Below are 14,329 nucleotides of genomic sequence, written 5' to 3'. Positions count from 1 at the left end.
TAGCCGAGACATTGGCTCTAACTAGCCTTAAACTCTATGTGTTCCTGATAAGCCTAATCCTATCCTGCCATATTGTTGGCATGCCAGGTGTAAATCAGTGCCCAATCAGAAGGCTGACATGAAACCAAGTGGTGCCCTGAGGATGTCTGTAAAGGACGAGCAGAGACACTCACTGCTGCTAAGTGATACAGCATTCAAACGCTGAGGAGTTCTCACAAATAAATATGTGAAATGTCTAACTTAAATCTGCTTGAATCAATATTTTTATATCATCATAACACGTGTAATGGCATCCCAGTTATTCGTAATAACACACCCTACATAGAGATGGGATTCCCTGTCTGTAACGAGCCCTTTGGTGTCTTTCAGCTCATTGTTTTGGCCCACGCCATCACGGTTTCGTGTCACTGTTTCTTATCAGCCCTGTTTAAAGCCGCGATGGCCTGCTCGCTATCAGCACAAAACAGAACAGGGCCAAAGTCATTTGCAGCATTTAGCAGCTAAATGGCCACATATAACCTAATCTAACCTAACCTTGTTACTCTAAGTCAGTTGGTGATTCCTAATTGGCTGTAGGTGTGAATGTGAATTTCCCTCCAACTCTACATGCTCGCCCTATATAGGCTGGATAGGCTCCGGCACACTGGACCCTGAAATGGATAAGTAAACTGATTGTTAACAAAATATATCCAATCGGCCAATCGCATGACAGCAACTCAACACATTTAGGCATGTAGATATAGTCAAGAGCTGAGCTGATTGTGAGCACAGATTGAAGAAGAGAGATTAATTTAAGTGACTTTGAATTTTGCACGGCTGTTGGTGTCTCACCGACTGATCTCAGTACTTCAGAAACTGCTGAGATTTTTCTACACAGTGATGAATGATCCAAAAAAGAGAAAACATCGACTGAGGGCTAAGTGTTTTGCACTATCATGTAATATGGAATGTTTCCAGGACTTTGCTGAATTTGTGCCACAAGAATGGCAGCTCTGAAAGCAAAATAGGGTTCAGCCTGAAACTAGCTAGGTGTACCTATTAAATAGGCCAATGGCTTAAATGAGCTAAAAATAGAGCGAATACTAGATTTACATTGATTAGGTGACCAATAAATGAATGCTTACCATATACTTATCACTTTTATTTTTAAATGACTTGCCCTCAGGTTGATGCCTTGGCCTGCTGTTTGTCTATATTCCTGTTTTGCATTTATAGCTCTTTTTATTGCTTGTTTAAAAAAAAATATCTCTGCATGCAGAACAATAACCCCTGTGTTGTTCTGCATAATTGACACAGATTATGTAGACGTAGTTCAATATTATATTTGCTACAATAGAACCAGCAAGCAACCAGAGGAAAATGCATGACAGAGGGTAAAGTCTTGCACAGACTCCTTTTTTTTTTGAGGTTTTCTTTTATAGTCTCCAAAAGTAATTGTTATTTTGTCATCAATGTTACTTCATTACACCCACCAGGTTACTGACGAACTACTAAGGAGTTGTGTTAGGGTTGAATTTTAGCAGCAGGTTTCAGAAACTTGACGCTGTTACTTTTCAAAACTACTTTCCTACATGCATTTTAACCTTACAGTACTTCTGGTATAAGATTCCATTTATAGAGGTAGAATTGAGCCTGAAACTATTCCTACCCTAAGTAGCACATGGCAACCTAGTGGATCTTTACGAGGTTAAATAAGGTGCAAACATTTGCAAAAGAAAGCATGACTTCTAACTAAATAACTGCACTAGATTGGTCTTTTAAACTTTCCAAAATCTTTATAGAAGTATAATATTGAATGAAATTAGCTAAGTATTTGTCATAGTCATATATACTACCCTCATCCATCTGGTACAGATTTAAAAGAAAGGCTACAGAACACAGAAGAGAAACACACACACAACCGCTGCTGTACCTCAGGTTGCACATTCTTTCATGCATCTGTAACATTTCACACATGAGACACTCTGCCTGTGCGCCGCTGTTGATCTGTCAAGCCCACAAGGCATTAGGCCTGTCTACTCACAGCTCTCTATCTCCAGAGTGCAGTTCTGTTCATCCAGAGGATACCTCCTGAGATCCATCATACATGCTGCTGTTGTAGTTATCCTGAAAAAGAAGGCATGGGGGGAGAGGGTATATTTTAGTTAACACATGTGATTTACTAAAATTGTTCTGAAAGACGGATCAGAAGGAGAGTGAAGATGTAAGGGATTTGAGGTGTTTTAAAAATAGCAATGCAGGTAAGCAGTTACCTAACAGAATAAGGGACTGCGGGAATACAATTAGATTACAGCATTAAGGTGAAAGCACCTATCATCTTTAAAGGAAACCAAATGTCCATTTGCCTTTTCAACCTGTCCCTCAGCTGGTTTCATATTACTGGAGACTACTGGCATTGTCATCTTAAAATAAGATTATAGCACCACCTCCTAGTTAAAATTCTGACTGTGTAACTGTATACCTAATTAGACTATAGATCATACAAGACAAGCAACGAACATGTTTGCTTTTGAAACATTTTGTGCTCCCCTTTCACCAAAACTGTCCATCCCTCCATCCTGCGATCAAGTAAAAATTTGTAAAAATAAAAATGATATTAAGGAAATGCATCCTTCCCTGTTCAACTGAACTGGGTCATGAGGAGGTATCTGTGCCTTTTGTTTATCAGATGTGCGAGCTCAAACGACTGATAATCAGACAGTTAAAAAAAGCAGCAAAGTGAAATGCAAATTCAAAATGATTTAGGCTAAGTCTGGCCTGATTAAAAGCTGGCTGCTTGGCAGTTAGCCACTGGATGTATTCACTGAGCAAAGACTGAGATGAGGCTCCATTATGTGATATTATTATGCAGCAAAAATTACAGTAACATAATAAGAGCTCTTCAACAGTAACATTAACAGTAAGCATTACCACACATATTATAGATTATATGGACTTCCAACACATTTTCCAATACATGACACAGATTATCAATATCACTGAAGCTTCTCTGCTACCTTATCTCTTCATTTCATTATGGTAACAACAAGAAAAAAAAAAAACTACCTACACTGTATTGATTAGCAGTTAAAAAAAATTTGTTGATTTACATTAAATCATTAAAGTAACAGTTTTTAAATTAGAACATATTGAAAATCCATGGATTTGGGGACATTGGAGTCGAAGGTGTTTAATCAAAAAAAAAAATTCATATGAATAAAAGATGATATCTAAATGGCATAAATTGGAATATAAATTACAGCCTCAAAATCCAACTGATTATCAGAAAATGTCATTTGATAAATTAAACCTGAAATAATTGCATTTGGTTGTGGGTCAGTTTTAATCTTTTTTTTTCCATGCCCCTCTGTCTAACAAAAGCCAGGTCAGAAACAAATATCGTACACTGTACCAGTTAGCGCGTGTTAGCTAATATAACCCAGTGACATGAAGTCCATTCTGAAATAACCAAATGCCTGTGTTACGGCTTTTTACTTAATTATTATTCATTACTGCATTTATCAAAAACACAAAAATTGTTGAAGTATCTCTTTTTATTTGGCATATACAGCTAACTACCTAGCTAGCTAACTAGCTAGTCTTAGCTGTGGGCTTGTATTGAGCAAAAGAGAGTCCAATTGCTGATTTGACCAAATTTTCAAAAGACTCTACAGTAGGATGTGAACAGCCGCAAGGAAACTATTGCTTCAGCTGGACAAACTAACACATGCAGCTAAATTCAGCCAACAAAGACTCAATGCACAATTTAACCCCATCAAAAATTCATGTAAAGGTACAGGAGAAGTCATACAAGCTATAAGACATTGGTATAGCTTTTGGGTTGGAAAAATAAACCAATGCAGAACTTTACCAGATCACTGCTGACCTATGTAAACACTTTCATTAGGAAGTTATGGGCTCATTCACTCATTTTGGGTCATACAGAATAAAACATTAAATCTGTATTTAAATCTCAATCATGCTGTGTTTCAAACAGCAGGATTATCCCTGGTACTCTGAGTGTTCGGTATCATGGTCAGACCTGCCCCTCCTTGTCACACTGGATTTTTTAAACCAAGACAGCAACAACAGAACCCTCATTTCAAGGTTTCAAAATGATACTTCAGAAACCAGTTTATAACTTCAAGGTATAACTGGGTCAATCCTTAATACCATCTATTTGAGTAACAAATAATGTTAGGCTAACAGTACTCTTGTGCCCTCGAGTAGTCTGTATTCAATGCAAATTCAATTGCTAGCCTATTATCTTACTACTACAATATCCCAAAGACGTTAGTAAGGAAGCTAACATTAACTTGTAGAAAAGATCTTCTGAAAAGTGAATAACTCTTTGACTGTATCTTGTGTCAGAGTGAATGGGATCCTGTGAAACTAAAGCCTGAAATTGTACAGTTCCGTTTTTATCATTTTACCAAAACCGTTCCAGGTTTTGACTGTAGTACAATACGAATCTGTATTCTGCATTTGGGGCACCACAAGCTGCTATCAGGAGGGCTGAGTGTGTGATTGGTTTTAAACGACTGGTAGTTGCACATTTTTTACCTTTCATTTAATCTTTCTTTAAATTACAGACAGTTTCTGTAACAGCATTGTGGCAAAATGCAACTTACAATGTAAATACAAACTGCTTTTGAGAGCTTAAAATTGTATTTTTTACTGCTTTCCCTAATAAACAGCAAACACACAAATACAGAGTGGCTGCCTTGAAACCACGATAAAAATCTGCATTCAACATATCACTCAGCTCTACCTGGCATTCATTTATGTAACAGTTCATATCACAAACACCACGTCACACGTCTCCCTCTCCTTTTGATCTCTTAAAGCACTGAGAGGTCTATAAGTAGTCCACAGGGCTAAATGCTATGAACTCCACTTGCATAATCAAGCATAGCTGCTTGACTATAAAGTATGAACACTGACACATGCAAATGCAAGTGTGCAAGTGCACACACACACACACACACAGACACACACATGTTTTTGCTTTGCTCTAATAATTCAAAGCTTGCATCCATAATAACAGGTCACACTAGCTCTTCTGAACCTGCTTGTCGAAAAGATCAATGGAAATTCAAAACAAGGGCTTTATGAAACAAACATCAAACAATAGCTGAAGGCTGAACTTTGCATTGTGGATCATGTCTAACCTGTCTGCACTTCTTGCCGTAGATGAACTCTAACGGCAGCCCTCTTTAAAAATAAAATAATAAAAATGCTAACACTGACATGCCCTTCAGCATGACACAAAACCCTCTCAGCTGCTGCAGGACTGTGCCAAAACAAGGCTTTGAACACAAAGAATTAACTTGGCTCTGAAAAACATTAGGGAATATTCTTGACCCTGATCATCCTTTTGTTGCTTTTTGCGTGATAAGTGTTGCTTATTTGCAGGGCCCAGAATTGTCCAGAACAGCTTTCATGGTTACTGTTGACTTTGTGAGTTTGATTTTGATTCAGTTTACTTCCTGTTTTATTTTGAAGGTTAGAACCCATGTGATTTTCTGTGATTGCACTATCATTTGTTCTTTCCCTTGGTAGGGTCTGATTACGTTCACCTGTTCCTTATTACCCTTTTCTCCGCTTGTCAGGTTGTGCTCTCTTCTCAGTCTTGTTCTCAGGTCTTCTCTATTTTTGGATTTGGGATTTTTAATAAACCTGCCTTATGCAGTTCTTTTGTTATTATTTTTCTGACTATATATAATCATAGGAACTTTTTATCATTTCATTTATCTAAATATAGAGGCTCATTTTAAGAAAAAATATTTTGAAGGATGAGGTTGCTGTCACTCTGTATTTTCCTCTATGAAATAAAATGACCAAAATCAACAATGCTTTCGAGTGTATTGTATTACTTTTAGACTGCTTAACTTTGTCTTTGAAACTCTAAGCTCTACTTTTGATGAAAGTATGTGTCACAAAAAATTAGTAGAATTTTTAAATTATATATACAAAAACCTCAATAATCTCCTTAAACTCTAAAATAGTAGTATTTGCAAGGGACTATTTTTAAGTGGAGGATTAATACACACTTGGTGTTCTTCTGAGTGTTTACTGCAGCATAATGATGTATGTGGGATTCAAAATAAACTGCAGTGCACAACTATGGTAATCAAGGCAGGTGTCATGCAGTGCAACACCGTGGTTCTCTGATATGTTTTTAATTGTTTGGGGTCTCAATGACACTTAATGGCACCAAAGATTAAGCTATATGAAACTTTAGCTATATAGCAAGTCAAGTGGGATCAAGTTTGCATAAGCTGTGGATTTGATAACAACAGGAAAATGACATTGTTGTTAGAGCAAGAAACTGAGGCGGGTGCATAAAGGGAAAATCCACTGCTAACAAAACTAGAGGGAGCCCTTTTTTATTCATAACATCAACTCAGTTAAACTTCTGGAATATCGATCTGGTCAGTTAAGAAGCAGAGGGGGTTGTTAATTAGTTACAACTGTACTGCCGTTGATTAAATTAACAACAGGTGCACCAAAGGGGCAACAATGAGACAACCCTGAACACCGGATTGGTTTTACAGCCACTGACATTTTTCCGCTCCTCATCTTTTCTGACTGTTTTTTCATTAGTTTTGCATTTAGCTAGGGTCAGTCTCTCTGCTGGTAGCATGATACCTGGACCCTACAGAGTTTGCACAGGTAGTCCAACTCCTGGAGGATGGCACATCATTACTTGTCGTTTTCAGAAGACTTACTATGTCTCAAAGCACAGTCTCAGGAGGAGACTGGAGATTTCATAAGACAGGCAGTTACTCTGGAGCTGGACATGGCTGTAGAAGGTCCTTAACCCATCACCCGGACTGGTATCTTCTTCTTTGTGCAAAGATGGAGAGGATGAGCAGTTCTAGAACCCTACAAAATGACCTTCAGCAGGCCACTGGTGTTAATATCGCTGACTAAGCAATCAGAAACAGACTTCATGAAGGTGGCCCGAGGGACCAACGTCCTTTAGTGGGCCTTATTCTCACTGCCCAGCACTGTGGTGCCAGATTGGCATTTGCCATAGAATAGTATAATTGGCAGATTCTGGCCAATTGTCACCAATGAGAGCAGTTTCAACCTGAACACCAGGCTGATGTCACAACACCCTGACTGCAATTAGGTATCAGGATGAAACCCTTGGACTGACTGTTAGACCCTGTGCCTGTGCAGTGGGTCCTGGGTTACTCCAGGTGCACAACAATGGTGAGAGTAGGCAGGGACTCAAGATTACCACTGACTCATGTTCATACAACCTAAATTCAATGGAACAACTCTGTGACATTGTGTTTCAGTCCATCCAACACTGCTAAAATGCACCTCAGATTGTCCAGGAACTCAGTGAGCCCTGGTCCAGATCTGGTTGGAGATCAGAACATCATCCATCATCTTATTAGAAACATGCCCAACATTGTCTGGTATGCATACAAGCATGTGGGTCCATACAAACTACTGAGAACCTTTTTGAGTTGCAACAAGGAAATTTTGGCAAAATGAACCACCATTTCTTTTTGTAGTTGCAAGGAGGTTGGCGTCCTACTTTTACTCTAGTGTGACTGAGTCATAAGATAATGTACAACATGGAATCCTGAGAATGCTAACATGTAGCCCAGTCAAAAGTCCCACTGTCTCATTAAGAAGAAGACCTGACAAGCAGAACCCACCTGAGTCCATAGAGGACAGTCCCATCTGGATGCAGGCGGATCATGCGGTTTTTGACTGTGACTCCATGGACGAAAGACTTCTTGTCATTGAGAAAGTAGGTGTCGGGGACCCAGAGCTGGTCAGCAACCCTGTTGTCAAGTGTCAGGTTGAGAGGGATTCCCACATAGGCCAGGCGCTTGTCCCTCCAATACTGCTGGAAATACATAGTCAATGTGTAGTCCTGTGGATAGAAAGAGAAAAAACACAATAAAAGGTGGGTACAGCTTATTGTTACATGTTATACAGGCAATCACTTCAGGTTTTCTTTCACAGGAAACAGCAGACATTAAAAAGCAACATGAACAGCTTTTGAAGGAGTGTGGGCCAACTGGTTCACACACACACTCTAGCCAAATTCTCTCAAGTGCCTTTGCCCTGTCTTTTGCAGTACAGTAACCAACACAGTAATGTGCCATTGTACAACAGTGTGTGGGAAGGCTGACTCATGTAGCTGCAGCTTTATTGAAAAAAAAATCAAAGAAAATTTCACCTGATCTTCAACTAATTTTTCTCCCGTGGTTGAGCATTCCTCATATAGGCACAGTGATTCACAAAACCTCCAAGCTGACCTATAACAACAGCCCAGAAGCTTTTTAAACATACGTTCCCTTTCATTAAATTCCAATGGGGTGACACTTAGGCTGTTAAAACACAGTGAATTAATGTCAGCTCTGTTCCAGTGGCTGTTTTCTCTCAACGTGCTTTAGTTGAATGCAGCTCTTCTGTTATTCTCCATAGGCGAAGGAAATGGAAACACATGCTTTAAGTAACACTTTATTGTTCTATCCTCTAAGGTCAGTGCTTATTTGTTAGTCCAACAGGCATTTTGGAATTACCCAAATGCAATCAAAAAGAACTTTATCTCTAGGGTTGCACTGCAGTATGCAAAGTTTTTGAAGTTCTTTAACTATATTAGTAGATCAAGTTTGCTGTTAAAATATATCACATACTCTGTCTTACAAATAAGATGAATTTATAATGCATACTTGTTCAATCAAATACAATCTAAGTTTGTGTTTGTTTCAGCATACACAGTCTGGCATGATCACTAGATTTTGGTGGTACAGTGATTATATTTCACTAGCTTTTACTCCTCCTTTTGTAGGTGCACTGTATGTCAACATTTCCTGCTGCATGATTGGTGTTGAGTAAATTTAGTCTTAATTTTATTTGAACTGGAGGTCCATTTGCTAGGCCTATATTAGTACTAGTAAACCCTTATCGTTTTCTGAGTTTTGTTTTCTGTGATTTATCTACTTTTAATCCAATTTTGAGTTTAGCCCAAATCAGACACTGTACTCATAACTATAGGCTAGTTTTTAAAAACTGGAATAAGCTCTAGTTTAAGCTAAGTAGAAAATGTCAGTATGCCAGTTAGGGCTGCTATATCATACTGTTCACGGTAATACCGGTATAATGTTGGGCAACGATAGGAAAATGAAATATCGCGATAGAATATGGTTAAAACGCGCATGTTCGCAGTTCCTTTGTTTACATAATCACAAGGCGGCGATGCAGAATGAGAAGAGCGAAAGCGGATCATTAAATGAAACGGAAGAACCAGAATTGTGGTAGTCCAACTCCTGGAGGATGGCACCAGTTTGTAAAAATGCTGCAACTTTAGTGGTGTGGAACTGGTTTGGCTTTCATCCGTCAGATACACAACAAAACACTATTTTTGGATGCTCTACCAAAAATAGTACTAATGGGCCGTCGTTATTACCGTGTTTTTTGGAAAATACAGCACACTTAAAATCAATCCTTTGATTTTTCTGAAAATCGACAGTGCCCCTTATGATCCCGTGTGCCTTATGTATGAAGTCAGCTTGTGTTTACTGACCTCGAAACGATTTTATGTGGTACACGGCGCTCGAAAATCTGTCAAATGTTTCAGTACGACTTCACTAAGCTACGAAGCCGCACCGCTTGATGGATTGTCGGAGCATTACGGCTGCCGTAGGCAGGCACCTCGCGGAGTGATACGTACTGTGCTTCAACATAATATTACCTTATTGTGTGTGTATAACCTCTTAAGTTTTGTGGATATTATACATGGTTATGCTGAGGATATGTCTGCCAATTTCCACTGGAAATGCCCTTTGGTTAAACTGTCAGCAAGGAATTTGCATTTGCACTGATAATTTTTTATATAACTTTAATGCACTTAAAAAAGCTGCTTGTTTAAGTGAAAATACATTGATGGGTTTTGTTTTTTTTTGCACTAATAAAGTTGTGGAGTTGTAAAGTATTTTGTCTAGTGTCAATTATATCGTCAGATTTATCGTTATTGCAAATTTTGAAATGTATATCGTGATAAATATTTTTGGTCATATCGCTCTGCTCTAATGCCAGTACACCAATATGGTGAACCAAGTATCCAGCATTAGCATTTATAGCACTGTCAAGATTAATGTGCTAGCATGCTGCCGTTTTTTGCTAATTAGCCTAAAGTGCAAGGTAGGCTAGCTACGGACAGCCTTAAAAAAGTTGCTAACATAACAAATGTCTTTGTCTGGATAAATACTGGGAAATTATTTTTTTAACCACTGTCAGTATTAATCTATGATTATTATCAGAAGAAAATGTCATATAATATAAACCAGCATTAAGTGCATGTTCAATAAATACACATTGTTTCTCAAGTTTATGAGCAATCATGTTAAAAAAAAAAACTAACGAAAAACAGTTCTCTGTTCTCTGAAAAAAAAAAAAAGCCACAAACTCAAACGAAATCTCACTCTGTGACTACGTTTTGCAGCATTTGCATATACTGAAGTGTTTATGTAATAGTAGTTCTTGTGTCTTTCTGTATAAAGCTCACCATCTGGCACACAAGTCAAACAATTACTGGCAAGAAGTACTTAAAGCCCAGCCATGGGTACACTCATAGCCCTGCGAAAATCCAACATTTAAATACTGTTGTGTAAGTAAATACTTTTGTTTTGCTTTGATTCGAGCCGTATTTGACCAGTGCAGAAGCAGCAGCAACGATAGAGGACAGAGCCCCTCCCTCCCTCCACATCACATAATCCACTTAACCAAGCTAACAGTCCCTCTCCTCTATTTCTGTGTTTCTGCACCTCTCCCCCCTTTCTCTCGGTCTCTCTCACTCTCTCTTTCTCGGGGCAATGCCATGATCTTCCCTCTTTACCTGCTGTGACGTTGTAATGAAACCAGCCAGCACCAATCTGGCACTGGTAGAGGCACACATGTCCGTGTGGTGCTGCAGTTTTCAGGTTTACCGAATGGCAACAACAAGAACCCCCCCCCCCCCCCCCCCCAAAAAAAAAAACCCCAACAAAAAACAAAAAAGCAAAACACGATTATAACCGTCCAGTGTGATGAGCACAGCTTTCCAAAATGTTCATGTGTGACAGAACTGTTACATAACCCAAGTAGTTGTTTGTCTCTTTGCAAGCGCCTGAAACACTGTGTTACTAATGCATACAAAATGCTCGAGGTTTTGCATTTTCATGACGAGGGGGGATCATACATTTATGCAAATTGAGGCGACTGACTTTGTGTTAAATAATTGCTTTCTTTTCACTTGCTCTTCACAGTCAGTAAATATGGTTTCCAGGTTTGGTTAGAACACAGAGATGTAAAAGTGAAGGGCTTAGTCAGCACAGGATACAGATTGGGCCCACAGCATGACAAGGAAAGCTCATGGCTCTGAGCCATAAATGTATAGTGGTGGAACCAAGGCCTCTTTGGTAGTCTCTCCTCTCAATATTGCCATATGATGGTTTTTACAAATTATGCGGCATAATCAGGTAGCAATGACTTTTTGCGGTATTACCATCTTTAAAACAAACCATTGCCAAGCACAGGATTCGGTGATTCTGTTTAAAGTATGGTAGTTATATCTTTAAAATATAATTGTATCAAAAGTTGGAACAGATCTGAGAATTGCTTTACTTATTTATCATGCAGAAATATTGTTAAAAAAGGATTAATCTTTGTGTATGTTTACCGCCACATTCTTTCTAGCGTCTGTGAGGGAGCTCTGGTATGCTCATTCACAATTTCACATTTGTATCATTGGACTATACTAGTGTAGCTTTGCTGTTTCACAGTTCAAAATAATCCTTGTTGATCTCATACTGATCTGTGGTGAAGCCCTTCAGTTTATCCTCTGCCTGAAGCAAGCTGTTTTATTTCCCCTTCCTCTCCATTAAGCTAGCTTTCTCCTGATTGGTTCAAACATAAGAACAGTGGGTGCATGGGGCACCTGTGCTCACAGCCAGAGCTGTGTGCCTGAAATGACCATAGCGTCTCTCACTGGTATCAGCCATGAGCAGAAGAAACCAGTGCAAACTGAAAGCCTAGAAAAGTCTGAAGCCCAAGTTCCTTGTTTAACATCAACGCCCACCAGTGTAATAGGAGTAAGGAGAACAAAGACGCCTTTTTAAAATGCAGCACATTTTATGTTTGCTTGAAGTCTGTATTCCAGATTGAAGATCAAGCAACAGTCATATAAAAGCAATGACTGCAAAAATAAGTTGCTTTAAATCAGCTCCCTAATTTTGGAACTGCTAAACAACTGTGTAAAAGGCATCTTTCACTAAGCAATTTAGATTTGTAGATTTCAAAAGCATGACAAAGTCTTCACCTGTTAACACATAATGGAACTGAACTCTAAAGTCTTATAATTTCTGAAATTATACCTGAAATTATAGCAGGTCTGTAAACTGGAACAAAGCCACGACCCTGCCTATAAGTGGTTAGTAGTATTTTTCTCAGTTAAACCGAACACACTAAAGAACAGAACCTTAAAAAAACTATAGTAAATACTCTGTATAATCTGGGCTGTGCCATTTTACACTGAATACCAGGAGACATTTCAAAGCAGCCAAGCCTCTAATTTTAAGCCTTACCAGTCCCCAAATACATCATATAAAACAAATCACCAGTGGTCCAGCTCTTACAAAAGAGCGAACTATACATAGTTTTTTTTCACTAGTCTTTCACTTTAGCTTGATTTCTTTGGCCTCCAGAAGTTGCCATTTGATGCCGTTACAGCCATTTAGATGATCTACCACTAAAATGCTCCTCCTTTGTTCTCTGAACTGATGGTGGCACGAGGAGGAGGTGACAACAGGGTCTCAGAAATATGATGTCGGTATCTGTGACTACTTTCTCTTATTCCAGAGACGCACACAGCACTGGCAGTTAAATATGCTGTCAGTGCTATGCTGCTATATTTGCATTTAATCCTTTTTCAGTTCTTTAAATGACAGGAAAATAAATTCCTGTCATTTTTTAGGAACTTGTGACATAGAGGGCAATAAGTGTTATCAGTCAAAGTCCCATTAAAGTAGTCTACACAGCCTGATCCCAGCAGGTGGTGGAAATTAAATTTGCTGTATGAATCAGTAACATAGATGGTCCCCCTCCGTCTGCTCCATTACCGCCGTAACTTTAGCCTCCATCACTCCCAGTAAATGACGCCCTATCTCCTCCCCGCCTCCCTGGGAGTAGTATCATGCATGAGGTTTCTATCTCCTGGTGGAGTGTCAGCAGGTGGGCAGCCCAGTGAGCACCTCGTAAGACATGAATGATTCACATCCATCGTGTAGCCTGTGCAAACACGCGGCCAAGGGATCCTCATCAATCTTGCATGGAGACAATCAAAATGAATATCATATGAGGATGAGTACAGCTTTGCGTTACCTGCTCTGGAACAATATTTTCTGTTTTTTTTTAAATGTGATTTTTTTTTTTTTATTTTGTACTGGGACTACAGATTATGAATTATTGGCATGTCTCACGACACTTCAATTCCCACAATGCCGTGCTTTACCACTGTTGTTTGATTATTCGCGCATGTTTTCCACAGAGATAATGACAGTGACCAGTGGAAATGATTTCCAGCGAGCCTCAATTATTCAATTAGCTCAACTGGATAATCACTCCCAATTCAGGCTGTGTGAGAATTCAGATAAGCAACATTTTGGCTGTGAAATGACCCAGATTCAGCGTAATCTGTCTTTCTTGCTCTCTCTCTCTCTCTCTACAGCACTAGCATCTGAACTTTTATAGCATCTAGGAAATATGCTGTTTGTCACATGTCACTTACAGTCACTTGCATATGCTCCAATTAGCACATCACAGAGTGCACCACAATAGAACAAAAGGAAAAAACAAACATGCTAATAAACTGAAAAAGAGAAGACGGATCATTGTTCCATCTGACACTTATCGAACGTGTCAGACTTCCCCATTGAAAAATAAATTACTCAAGTTTTCCCCCTGACTTAACTTCCCATTTTGGTGCACGAGAGGAAAATCGTTGGCATGATATGTAATCACTGTGTACTCCATATGAACCCCCGTATGGTAAAGCAATTTGAGTCCATTTGATGTATTTTTTTCGAGCTCCCCTGGGGGACGGCCCTGAGGCACCGTACCACTGCAGTGCGGGGGAATCCCTCAGCGAGTTCCTATCCCCCTCCTCCTTCAACTGCCATAGAATGGTAAAAATAGCGCTGTCTCTAGCTCAAACACAGGGAGGTGATTGAATTGGACTTTTTCCTCTAAATGACAATTTTGCCCTGCAATTTATAGGATAATTTCCTCACTGTCTAATATCATATGATGCATTGCCTCATAACAAAAAAAGAGGGGAAGG

The 14,329-nt window shown here is 39.1% G+C and overlaps 1 protein-coding gene across 3 annotated transcripts in view; it reads right to left on the bottom strand.

Moving 5' to 3' along the window:
• LOC102311362 (gamma-aminobutyric acid receptor subunit beta-3) overlaps window positions 1-14,329 on the bottom strand; it is an 86,712-nt gene that overhangs the window by 19,976 nt on the left and 52,407 nt on the right. For all 3 annotated transcript variants that reach the window (XM_042224478.1, XM_042224477.1, XM_042224479.1), the window contains 2 exons: window positions 7,659-7,879; window positions 2,024-2,106 (listed from right to left, as the gene is read on the bottom strand). In XM_042224478.1, the coding sequence (XP_042080412.1) occupies window positions 2,024-2,106; window positions 7,659-7,879 (304 nt within the window). The remainder of the gene's footprint in view (window positions 1-2,023; window positions 2,107-7,658; window positions 7,880-14,329) is intronic.

Source organism: Haplochromis burtoni, unplaced genomic scaffold, assembly GCF_018398535.1.
Source record: "Haplochromis burtoni strain Fernald_Lab_line unplaced genomic scaffold, NCSU_Asbu1 Contig_139, whole genome shotgun sequence".
Taxonomy (NCBI): domain Eukaryota; kingdom Metazoa; phylum Chordata; class Actinopteri; order Cichliformes; family Cichlidae; genus Haplochromis; species Haplochromis burtoni.
The sequence above is the reverse complement of the archived record's forward strand: the minus strand, read 5'-3'. Positions and strand labels throughout refer to the sequence as shown.